The sequence below is a fragment of the Wyeomyia smithii genome, chromosome 1 (genome assembly GCF_029784165.1).
Source record: "Wyeomyia smithii strain HCP4-BCI-WySm-NY-G18 chromosome 1, ASM2978416v1, whole genome shotgun sequence".
NCBI classification, from domain to species: domain Eukaryota; kingdom Metazoa; phylum Arthropoda; class Insecta; order Diptera; family Culicidae; genus Wyeomyia; species Wyeomyia smithii.
In genome coordinates this window covers 23,633,866-23,647,178 of record NC_073694.1, presented here as the reverse complement: position 1 = coordinate 23,647,178, position 13,313 = coordinate 23,633,866, and the positions used below count along the sequence as shown (strand labels likewise).

The following is a 13,313-nucleotide window of genomic DNA, read 5'->3' as shown; positions in this document are numbered from 1 at the left end:
TAAACAGTGTTTGAAACTCATTTCTTTGCATAACTCTTGAACTACATGTCCAATCATTATAAAATTATTTCACAAATGGTTCAAAAAGCAAGCCCGTTCTTTTGATAAAAATTTTGTTCAAATCGGTTTTATAGTTTCTGAGATAATGAAGTTTTGTGATTTTCACATTTTGATACATAACCTCCAAACTAAAAATCCGATTGCAATGAAATTCAATAGGGTCTTACGGGGCAACTAGACCTTTCATTTGCAATTAGTTTCATGAAAATCGGTCCTGCCATCTCTGAGAAAATCGAGTGAGTTTGGGAAACCGTTACATACATACACACACACACATACACACACACACATACAGAAAATGCTCAGCTCGTCGAACTAAGTCGATTGATATACGAGATTCGACCCTTTGGAGCACTTTTATACCTTTGTTTTTTTCAGTGATTGTTATACCTTTCTAGGAGAAAGGCAAAAATGATTTTTATACATTTTTCTACAACAAAATTCGAAATTTGTGTGAACAAAGAAACGAATTTAAAAAAAATGACAGAAAATTCAATAACAGATTGAAACCCTTAAATATGAAAACATTCTAAGCAATAGATTAGAGCTGAGAAAAGAAATAAAAACATAGAAGAGGTTAGAAAATAGGAAAAATAAATCAAAAATAAAACAAAACCAATGCGGGATAACATAAAAGTTAACAAAAAATAAAAAAAAACAAGAAAGAAAACGGGAAAAAGGAACACATGTAAAATGACTCAAATAATAAAGTTTTTAAAAAGTTATAAAATTATTGGAAAACGAAAAAAAATTAAACAAAATCGAATCGAAATCGAAAATTATTATAATAATAAGATAAACAAGCGTTAGTTGTCACAAGCGCTAGAAATAAAAATACAAAAGTAAAGAGTATATTTCAAAAATAATTCGAAATTCAATATGTACAATATAAGACAATTTAATGAAATATGAAAAAAAATTAAAGAAGAATGAGAAAAGGAGGAGGTTAGATAATCAATTAATATAACAAAAAGCTGAAAAATTTGGGAAAAATACATTTTTTATCATTTCAAGATTTTTCCACTCTAGCTACTCTTTGATCGCTTCGAAATAATAATATAAATTAACTAGAATTTTATTTATTTCCATTTCAGTAATAAAGATTGCTCAATTTTGTCAATTCCAGCTCTTGTTGGCAGCTCCGATGATTTCATTATAAGCTTATTATTTCACCATTACCTCAAGAGAAGGTCAAATTCGGCGTGATTAATTACATCGTCTGCCCCGATCCGTCCGACGGTAAATTCAATCAACGGTTGAATCGCGTACACGTACTTCGGCGGAACGGAAAAACAAAAATACCGTGCGCCCATCGCCGAATTATAAAAACAAAATTGAGCAAACCACAAACCTTCGATCGAAAAACCACACTTTTCTGGGCACATTCCGTGCAAACCGACCGAATGATGAGAGCATTTGCTTTTGCCTAATTATTACGAAACTCGACTCAATTCGCGCACATCATATGAACCGACGCCGCCGCCGGATTGCATGTGGCAGGCGATTCTGTACCGCTTCGCTCGGATGGGGTGTTTAGGCAGGTAGGTTTGTGCCCACAGTCGCGCGATAGGTGGAGAACGGCAACGGATTACATGGAGCCAACAACCGCAGAGATATGTTCATGCAATCGGACCATCAACGCGCATAATTTTTGTATTGCGCGTTAGGCGAAAAAAAATGATAATAAAAAAAAAGCAATGAGCATTTAAAACCGAAAGCATCAGGAATAGTTTTGAATGCTTTTTTGTGCATTTGAGGAATATGATCATAAAATGTTGAAAAAACACCGTCTTACCTCATTTCAGATGGTTTCGAAACTCAATGGTGTTGAATAATTGGCATTTTTTCCCCAATCAGTACCTGAAAGAAAACAGATGAAATTTAAATTAGTCTCAGCAAAATTGCAATTTACAATAGCCTTTAAAATTCCAACAGTGTGTTGGACCTCAAACGAGTTGTGAAATTGCGGCAAATACGTAAACATAAACATCATTACACTAACGGTCCTTATGCCGCTATTCAAACTATCGGTTTCGATCTCTATCCAGACCAACCTTTTCCGTTCTACCTTTCTCGGGAAAAGCTCCAGTTTGGCTTACTAGCCAGCTTTATTTCCACCCCCGTACGACTTTATTCCATGCATCCAATATTCAGTCGTTCGTTTGGGATTTTCTTTTTTTTTTCGGTGCTGCCAGGAAAATCCGCTTGGAATTCCGAACAATCCATTTTTACACAAACAGAGATGCACACACACACACACACACAAGTATAGTCTTACTAATACACAGGAGCAGATTTCTCGATCCATAAAGTGCAGCCCGAAACCACTACCCGAATTGCAGTCTTCGAAAAGATAGCACTATAAAAAATTAACTCTGTGAATAAAATTCACAGCGTGGTACTAGTTTCCCTGATTACTCTTGAAAAAACACAAACCCAAATAAAAATTATACTATGGTCACTTTAGAAACACCGTAAATCGATTCGATTTCTATCAACGGTGAGTGAACCTTCGTCGTCTGGCCAAACCGAAACGACTGTAACAGTGGGAAGGTAATCGAAACGGATAATCTTTCCTCGGAACCCCCCGCCGCCTATGCCCCAGCAGACTGGATACGACGGTAAAGGTGATTTGGTTGGATAGTTTCTCGGTTGGCACAGGGCCGAAATCCCTAGATGTGTGTTGTTACGATACGACTACTGGCGGCAGGCGACAGGCAAAACGAAACTCTGTTTGCTTTGTAAACATGACTGAACTAGGCGAGAGACAACGGCGTGTGGTGTGGAGGAATTCGGCTAGCCCTAGAGTAACGTAATCGGGCTTAGGACAACACAACAAGGCATCGGTTTGATCGGTTACTGTTGTACCGGTGCTTTTGGCAATGTGTCGAACAAAGGCGGTTTCTAGCAATTTGAGCAATTTATGTATAATATCTTTCGGCTCTTTGAAAACATTCGATATAGATTCCAAATTGACTCCGAAATAATTTTGAAATGGTTCTAAAATAATCCAATAATAATTCTAAAAGGATTTCTTTAATCTTTCAAATGATTTTAAAATAATTCCAAGAAGATATGAAAATAATTCTAAAATGACCTTTATTTATTCCATAAAAACTCAAAAAATGCAAGTCGATAACACTACATCAGTCGATTTGAGGCAGATAACTTAAAAACCCCTTTCATGATAGTTGAGCTGAAGCAAGTTATTCATATCCTTCTACCTTACAGAGTGATGAAGTGTATGGTTGATAGACAGAGCGGGATGGTACTCGTTGCGAGAAGCATCTGTTCCAGGAGCTTCCATAACGGTGAGCAGAAGATAACAGCTTTCGAGCGATACCAGAACATTTCCAATTATTTGACTAGATACAATTCGATGAGGAAACAGCAATAATAACAACAACCGCCGCGCTCATTTATGCTCTTGTTCGGGTTGCGATCTGTTTTAAGCTGCGAATGCGTCTCCAGACACATAGCTCAATAGCCAGATCTCAGTGAAGACATGTAAATACAACATAAGTTCTTCTCCATGACCATGACAGCCCAATATACGTCTGAATAACTTCAACACTGTGTTATGTTCTGTATTTTGAGTTAATCTTGTGGTTTAGGAAGTCAAAAAATTTCGTAAAAATCGATATAGAAGTTTTTGAAAGAAAAAAATCGAAACGAAATTCATTTGTGTAGTTTTCTACACAAAAAGAGACTAACTATCAAAAGAATATTCTATAAAACGATTACTAAAATAAATACAAATACAAATTGAGTTTTTAAACTATACACAAGCAAAGAGAACGCAAGGCACAAACTAGAATTACATTTTCATTGCACTTTCTACAACTGAAACTATATCATTCTTGATTTAAAAAGGGCTATCCATGTCATTTTGTGCAATTTGTATTTTTTTTTTCGAATCACTAACAATTGTTGAGAAGCTATTATTCGTCTTCGACAAAGTTTTAAATAGATATTTTGGCTTTTAGAAATTAATATACACCGCGCGAAAATAATTCTTGAAAGTGCATATTAATGATGAAAATATTTTTAGAGTTAAATATGTTTGTTTGATCGATAAAGAGTATTCCGCAAAGTTGTAGATAGTGATTTCGTTCTTCAAAAAACTGCACTGTAGAAAAATCCAAAAAGGCTGGAATTTTTTTGTTTTTCATTTCTCTAAGTTCAAACTTTTTTTTGCTGATTTTTATGATGTATAATATTTCTGAAAGTACCTACACATATTTGCCAAAGACATCATATCAATCAAACTGCTTTTTTCCCCATTTCCAAGATCAGGCAACCATGAATGATTTTTCATTATTTCTCAATATTTCTTTATCTGTCTTTCTCGACCTTTCTCAATCTACGTTCCTCTCTTTCTCTATATATCTCTCTTTTTCTTCCTCTTTTTCATTTTTTTATCTCTTCCTCTTTGTTGTTCATCTCCTTTTTCATCTATATTTTTCCTGCTTTCTTCATATGTTTCTCTTTCTCTTTCGCTATCTATTTTTCTCTCCCTCTCTCTTTATTCATCTTTCTTTTCTTTTCTTTATCTATCTTTCTCTCTCTTTTTCTCTCTCTTTCTCGCGCTTTCTCTATCCATCTTTCTCTCCCTTTTTTATTCAACATTCTTTCTGTATCTGTCTTTCTCTATCTTTCCCTCTTTCTTTCTTTTTCTCTATCTGTCTATCTCTCTTTCGCCATCTGTCTTTCGCGTCCTCTTTCCCTATCAACCCCCCCCCCCCTTTTTTTCTATTTATCTTTCTTTTTCTGTCTCTATATATCTTTTTCTCTCTTTCTTTATGTATCTTTCTTTCTTTCTCTATGTACCTTTTTCTTCCTTTCTCTACTTGAATTTTCGTTCTTTTTCTATCCATCTTTCTCTCTCTCTTCCTCAAATTTCCCTCTTTACCAATATATCCCTCTCTTTCTTTGTCTATCTTCCTCTCTTTTTCTCTTTCTATTTTTTTTCTCTCTCTTTCTGTATCTATTAATCTCTCTCTTTCTCTATCTATCTTTTGCTTTATCTATCTACCCTTCTCTCTTTTTATCTATTAATCTCTCTCTCTACCTTCCTTTCAGGGGGAAACATCTTTTCTGTCTATCTCTTCCTATATCTATTCTTGCTCTTCCTATATTTATCTTTCTTTCACTTTCTCTATCTTTCTCTCTCTTTTCTATATTTCGTTCTCTCTCTCTTTCTCTGTCTATCCTACTCTCTCTCTCTTTTCTATCTATTTTCTTACTCTTTCTCTACCATCATTCTCTCTCTTTCTTTATCTATCTTCCTCTCTCTATTTCTTTATCTGTTTTACTCTCTGTTTTTCTACCTATCTTCTTCACTCCTTCCCTATCATCTTTCTCTCCCTTTCTGTATCCATCTTTCTTTTTCTTTCTGCATCCATTTTTCTTTCTCTTTCTATATCCATTTTTATTTCTCTTTGTGCATATCTGTCTTTCTCTTTGTATCCATCTTTCTGTTTTTGTATCCATTTTGCTCGCTCTTTCTCAATCTTTCTCTCTCTTTGTATCTCTGTATCGTTTTCTTCTTTAGTCGTTCTTTTTTTATGTACCTTTCACTCTCTTCTTCAATCCATCTTTCTCTCTCCATTTCTCTTTTTCTATCTAATTCCTTCACTCTCCATTTTTTTATCAATCTTCTTTCTTTTATCCTCTTTATGATCTTCTCCTTCTCCTTCTCCTTCTCCTTCTCCTTCTCCTTCTCCTTCTCCTTCTCCTTCTCCTTCTCCTTCTCCTTCTCCTTCTCCTTCTCCTTCTCCTTCTCCTTCTCCTTCTCCTTCTCCTTCTCCTTCTCCTTCTCCTTCTCCATCTCCTTCTCCTTCTCCTTCTCTTTCTCCTTCTCCTTCTCCTTCTCCTTCTCCTTCTCCTTCTCCTTCTGAAACGATTCCAATTCGAATTGAATTCGAAGATATATCTAGAATGATTCTCAAATGCTTTAAAAAAGACTCTAAAATAATTATAAAATGACTATGAAATCATACAAAAATGGTTCTCAAACAATTCTAAAAAAGCACTCTAGACTGACCCTAAAATAGATTTCAAAATGATTTTAATATTATTCAAAACTTATTCTAAGATGCTTCTAAAACGATTGTAAAATGGTTTTGAAATATGGATCCAAAATGATTCAAACATGATTCTGAAATAATTATTGAATGGAATTATACAAAAATTACTCTTAATTGACTTCAAAAATGACCTTATATCGATTCCGAAATGATTTTAGAATGATCTCGAAATGACTCTGAACTGATTCCAGAATGTTCCGAAAGGTGATTGTAGAATGATTTTAGAATGTTCCTAAAATGTTCTAAAAATGAATCTTGAATCTTTCTCAAATGATTCTAGAATCATTCTAAAATGATTCTGCAATTATTTTAAAATGATATCTAAATAGATTTTTGAAATTATCAAATCGACTCCGAAAAGAATCTCAAACGATTCATAAATGATTCTTAAATACTTCTGGAGAAGAGATTTGATAATTTTAAATAAATTTTAGAATTATCAGATTAAACGCGAAGGATGTTAGACCTCTTCTTGAAACTAGAGGAATGCTGTATTGACGGTAGCTTTTTCAAATTTGACTAACGGTTCTTCTCACATACGTGGGATACAGCTATGGCTAACCCACTTTCTACCACAGTAGCAGATCCTATCACAGAAGCATTGCTTGACTGTGTTTTAAAACAATCGAACATCAAATGATTGAACATAGAAACTAACCAACACTTAAACGTAGAGCTAATGTAAGTACATAATGTAAAAATTATAATTTGAAAAGAAAACGACACCTCTCTACACTATATTACAGACTCCTTTGATAAAAAAAGAGCCTTCGATCTTTAATTTTTTATTAATATTAGTATCCTGCATTACTGTTTATTAGAGAGCCAATCGATTTTATGGAATAAGTTTTAGGTTCGTTTTCTCGAAAAAAATCCTCAGAAAAAAAAAATTAAGCTCAATCGGGCTTCGGGTTGTGAAAACTCAAAGCGGTCGAAGTTTCAGTTTTTTGACCAATGGAAAAATGCGCAAAAATTGACGATATGAAATTGTCTAAATCGATTTTTTATGCCAAGTATTCTAGAATCGCATACAACTTTGAGAATTGATGTTGTCACAAAAAAAAGTTCTCAAAAAAAACAACTTTCCCAGAGAGTGTTTTAGTTCGAAAATTTTCTGATTCCTAAAACATCGATTCCTTAAAACATAATAGAGATCTCGACGATTCATAGATTTCTAGAACAAAATTGCACAGAATAATCGATATCGAAAATTTCAGGCAATGACAATCTTCAAGACCTTCGCCAGAGATTTGCTTAGTGATCGATAATTATCGACAGTTTGCCAGCCAGAAGCAGATGCAGAAAAACAACAAAAGGTTGCTTCCGTGTAAACAGGAACAATATGTAAAGGTTTTTTCACACATATCGTTCGCACTTATGCGAAATTCCGTCGTTGTCCGTACGAGTTGGAGTGAGCGAAAATTAATTATCTCTCAATTTTCTAATAATTTCAAAGAGGATTTTATGTAAGAGTGAACAAGCATCGAAGTCTCTTTCAAAACTGGAAAGGCCAATTTATTATTCAGTTCTGGCATCATTGTGGAGTATGAATGCCAATGCGAGGAAAATATCAATAACTAACGATAACACTAAAAACTTAGTGATTCTATCGATAGCTGACAACTATCGATACTATCGATAATAATCGATAGGTTTCCCATCCCTAAAACAGACCGTGCGTTGCACGGTAAGCGGTATCGCTAAACATAGCAAGAAAACACTCAATCTTTTACGTTATTCTCACTCATTCTATCTCTTCAATATTCCCTCGCAAACACATCTCCACTAATGCAACGCTTATTGAAAATGAGTGATGTGAACGCCAAAACCTCCCTACAAGAAATTTCTGGCTATACCACCAGTGTCGAGAATTTTCAACAAGTTATACATAACCAATTTTATTTCGTTCATTTTAGGTCTCCTATTATTTTCTTGTGTTCTGTGTAACTTTTACTCTCACCAACTTAATATTCTCGCTGATTTTATCTCTTTACCTTCAGTCAAAACATTTTTCCTCGTTGCCTTTCCTCGTTCAAATTTTGGCTTTTATGTTGCTCTTAGTTTCAACACATTTCCACTGTTCGTATTTTTTTTTCAAAACTTCGCATTCCTAGATTTTTTTTATCTTTTTGTATACAATAAAGTCTTTTCACACGCGTTAAAAAAATCTTCGTAAAACAGCCGCATAAATTCCGAAATCCTTGAAAAAAAAAACCGCGAAAATTTCGAGATCTGCTTAAAAAAAGCACGTAAAAAAATCTAAGTGTACTTATTTTACTTGCTATCAAAATTATTCTGCTCGATTTTATGTTGCTCAGTTTCACCTTTTTTGTATCTAAATGTGCTTCACTTTGGTCACAAACCATTGATATATACGCTTTTGTCGGCGTTTTTTTTAGCTTTTTTTATTTTCAATACTCTTTAAAAACACAAATTTAGTTTTCTCCAAACTACTAACGTTCTTTTATTTCAGGTATTATTGTTCACCTTTTGCCTTCTTTCTTTTTCTTAATTTCAACTATTTTTGCATTAAATACTATTTACACTAAGGTCTTTTTCATGCGGGTTTTCACACGGGTTGCTCTCCATTTCTCAGAAATGGTACAAAATATCAACCTTACTTCAATTATGTTTTCCGTTCTAGGCCAAAAGTAATCATACATCGGTTTTACACTTTTCAAAAAGTCACAATTCCTGGAGCAAATACTGTGAATTTGAAATATTGCATTTTGGCTATCATAATCAAACAAAGTTCAACATTTTGGGAGAGCTTTCTTCGTTATATTTTTAACCTAAAAAAAGTCTTTATCCCACGCGTGACAAAAACCCTTAGCGTAATATCACTGTTGTACACCTTTAATTTTCTTTTTTTTTTTCATTCTTACTGTTTATGCTATTTTTCGACCACTCTCCATGTGTTGTAAACTTTTGCAATTCATGATTTTGTTCGAAAGTAGAAACATTCTTTCATTTTACCAATCAGTTTTGTTTCACGTGTTTTGCTCTATCGAAAATTTATTTTTTTTGAAATTTTCATCTGTTCTGATCTTTTAATTTAATTATTTGTTTACATTTATTCGTACCTTTATCGCTGCTTTCAGTTGTATTACAAATGTTGTCAAGATTATCGTTTTTATTTTTCATAGTTTCGGCAGATACTTTTCAGAGCATTTTCAGACTGTTTTGTTGTACTGTTTATGTTTTTTTCTTCCTTTGTTTGCTACTTTTACTGTCTCTGTTGAGATTTTGTTATTATAGTTTTTCAAGTTTCTGATTATTGTTTGAGTCGCATCCACTTTTTTCAGCTTTCCGTACTTTTGTTCAACTTTCGTTGCTCTTCTGATGTAAATGAATTGTACTTTGGTTTTGCTTTTATTAGACTGTTGTTTAATTTTTATTTTTTCGTTCTAGTATTGTTATTTATTTTAAAAAAAAAATATTTTTGGGTACTTTTATTGCATTTGTTGTATTCTATTTTGTTGTAGTTTTGTTTCATTATTGTTGCACTTTTGTTAACCTCTTTTCATAACTCTGTTAATCGTTTGCTATTTTTTGTTTTTAATTTTGCTATACATTAATTGTATTTCTGTTGTACATATTAAAATTTTCACTTTGTTTATTTTTTTACTTTTGTAATACTTATTTGGCACATTTGTAGTATTCATAATTTTGTAACTCTTTTAATGTACTTTTGCTGTACTTCCATTGAACTTTGATACGACAGTGGTTATGTTTGTCTTGCACTTCTATTAAACTTTCGATGTTCTTTTGCCGTACTTTTGTAGATGTTTTGCTGCACACTTTTTAATTTTTGTTATACTTTTGTTTTTTTTTTATATTAGCACTTTTGTTATACTCTCTTTCATGTTAAACTGTTTTTACATTTTTGTTTCACATTTCTATTATATTTTTGTTATACTTTAGTTGTACTTTTGAGGTATTTTTGTTTGTTTCACTTTTGTTACTTTTTTGTTGTATTTTTTATGGACTTTTATTTTACTGTTGTTCAACTTTTGTTGTACTCTGTTAAACTTATGCTTTACTTGTGTTGCAATTCAGCTCTATATTTTTATTATACTTCTACATTACTTTTGTTATGTATCCGGCTCTTTACGCACCATATTGGCGGGTGTTATAATGCGTGTTCGTAGTATGCAATGCTCTTACGTCAGTTTCGTGATTTCAGGAGTTTTGGCAACAGAGCAATTTCACAAAAAAAATTGGCAACCAATTTAATCGACCATTTTTGATTTGGTTGAAACTTTGCATAGACGTTATATAAGCAAAAGATGCCATTATGTGCTATTGGTTCAAGTTTTTGGAATACGACTCATTTTTGAGAAGCTAATAAAAAAAACTATTTAGGGAAGGTATCGATGATTAGAAATATTTTTAGAGTAAAAACTGTTTGTCTGATTGGCATGGTCTCTTTGGCAAAGTTGTAGATACTAATTTTGTCCTTCCATTAAAAATTGTACCCTGTGAAAAATTTTTTTTTTCCAAAATATCATGACTTTCTTCTGATTTCTCCATGATCGGACCAGTTGCATTGTTAAGGTAATCTTTTGTAGTCCTAAAAAATAGATTTTTAAAAAATGAGCTTTTTTAGACAATTAATTTTCAATTTTTCTTCTCACTTTTTCTCAAAAACATTATTTTTTGTTTAGTATGTTTTTTTCGGAAAGAAAAAATTATTATCTACAACTTTTTCGTAGACGTCACACCGATCAGACAAATCGTTTAGCCCGAAAAATATTTGTAAACATCAATACCTTACTAAAATAGCATTTTTCAATAGCTTCTCAAAAATAAGTCGTGTTCCAAAAAATTAAACCAATAGCAACGTCTATGCAAAGTTTCGTAGAGTTTGCAAAGTCATTATGGTGCGTAAGAAGCTGGACAAAACTTTCCGCTGTATTTATGTTGTACTTTTTTAGTATTTTTATTTTATTTTTCTTATATTTCGATTGCAACTTTTTTGAATTTTTATTATACTTTTGTTGTACAAGAATACATCAATCTTGTTATACAGTATTTCTGTACTATTTCTTGTACTCTGAACATACTTTTGTTTGACTTTTCAGTTCTTTTGATAAACTTTTGTTTTACTTGTGTTGTACTCTTTTTGTATTCCTGTTGTACTTTTAAATCTTTTTTGCTCAACTGTTTTTGTTTTTTCTGTTGTATTTCTATTGTGTTTTTATCATACTGTAGCTGTACTTTGGTAGTACCTTTATTCTACTTCAATTGTACTTTTTATACTTTTGGCATACTTTTGTTGTACTATTACTGGGCGTTTGTTTCACTGTTGCTGTGTTTTGTTGTACTTTTCGTATAATTTTATTGTATTTTTGTTGTTCGTTATAAGTTCTTATAGGTTGCTATTTTGTTTTGCGCAATTTTTGTTGTTGTTTAATTATACTTTAATTGTAATTTTGTTGTGTTTTTGTTGTACTTTTGCAGCAATGTTGTTTTACTTGAATTGTACTTTTTTACTTGTATTATGCTTTTATTGTACTTTTGCTTTTTCTGCTGTTTTTTCAGTTTCTTTTAATTTTATTGCATTTTCATTGTACATTTGTTATAATTTTTGGAGTGCTTTTGAACTCTCGTACACTTTTATTAAGCTTTTGCTGTACTTTTATTGAACTTTTATCAAACTTTTGTTGTACTTTGTAGTTCTTTTTTAAACTTTTGTTTTACTTATGTTGTACGTTGGTTTCGTTTTCAATATAATTTCATAGTTCTTTGTCATATATACTGTCTTGAATTTTTTGCATATTTTTGATTTTATTGTGTTGTGCTTTGATTATTTGTCTTTTTAAACTTCAGTTGTACGTTTGATATATTTTATATGTACTTTGTAATACTTTCAATTTACTTTTTTATGCTTTTAAAATAGTTTTGCAGTGCATTGGTTGTACTTTTACAGTGCTTTTATGTCACTTTTGTGATATATATTTTTGTATTTTCATTGTATTTTTATTATACTTTTGTCTGCTATACTAATATTTTACTAGTGTTGTACTTTTGTTGTACATTTATCTGATGCTATGAGTTTTACACTTCTTATAGGTTGTACTGTTTTTCTATTTTGTATTTTGTTTTGTTGTATTTTAATTGTTATTTTGCTATACTTTAGTTGTACTTTGGTTATATTTTTACTGTATTTTTACTGTAACTTTAGTGCACTTTAATTTTACTTTTGTTATACTTCTGTTATACATTTGTTGTACTTTCATTGTAATTTCATTGTACTTTTGCGGATATTTACTGTACTTTTGTTACACTTTTACCTCAATTGTATTTTAGTTTGTTATACTTTTGTTACACTTTGTTTCCTTGTTTAAATTTTCCCACCTGCGATTTTTTTACATTTACAGTTTCAGGAGTAAAGTACCACCAGCACAAGCAACTTGTCAACCATGAAACTTTTGCATTTCGTGTAAAATCTATAGATAACATGACTCTGTTGATGGAGACAATGTGCTGCAAGTGTTTGTCAGTGAACAGGTAAAAAGGGAGGAAACAAAATAATGGTTTCTTTTGCCGGGAGGAAAATGCCAAGTTGCAACATGATTTACTAGAACATGGTTTTAATGCATTTCGCCCGTAAAAGAAAGTACACACACATACACACCAGGAGTAAAACACGCTTGAAAACTACATTTGAGGCAAAAACTTTCGTCAGCATCCGACTTAAGTTTGACGGACGGAAAAATAAATCGTCTCACATAAAACTAACCCCAAACATCGCACACCGGCAAACGTTATTTGCAACTTGCCGACATTTCTCGGCGTCGGAAGTTGGGAGTTCGGGGCAGACGGGAAGGACTTGTGTCAGAAGGCGTCTTGTGTTATCACCTGTCGCATTTTCACCGTCTGGATTCATTTCCGGTACCGCTTCTTCACACCCACGCCCAAGCTTTTACCTCTTTTCCTCCTCTTCACTCCACGGGATGATAATGGAATTCTCGCGTGACATCCACGCGCTCGGTTCTGTTTACCTGAGCCCCCTCCCTCTTTTATGCTATTTTACATTTCTTGCCATTAATGTCATCACATCCTCCTGCCGCTCGTAGCCTCGCTCGTAATTATTTTGATGTTAATGATAGGTAAAAAAAGAGAGGTAGGAAATTCTCGCCCCTTAATAGCGGCACAACA

The 13,313-nt window shown here is 32.7% G+C and overlaps 1 protein-coding gene across 2 annotated transcripts in view; it reads right to left on the bottom strand.

Moving 5' to 3' along the window:
- LOC129717898 (uncharacterized) overlaps positions 1 to 13,313 on the bottom strand; it is a 309,945-nt gene that overhangs the window by 190,138 nt on the left and 106,494 nt on the right. For both annotated transcript variants that reach the window (XM_055668165.1, XM_055668166.1), the window contains one exon: positions 1,856 to 1,920. In XM_055668165.1, coding sequence (XP_055524140.1) covers positions 1,856 to 1,860 — 5 coding nt within the window. In that variant the 5' untranslated portion in view covers positions 1,861 to 1,920. The remainder of the gene's footprint in view (positions 1 to 1,855; positions 1,921 to 13,313) is intronic.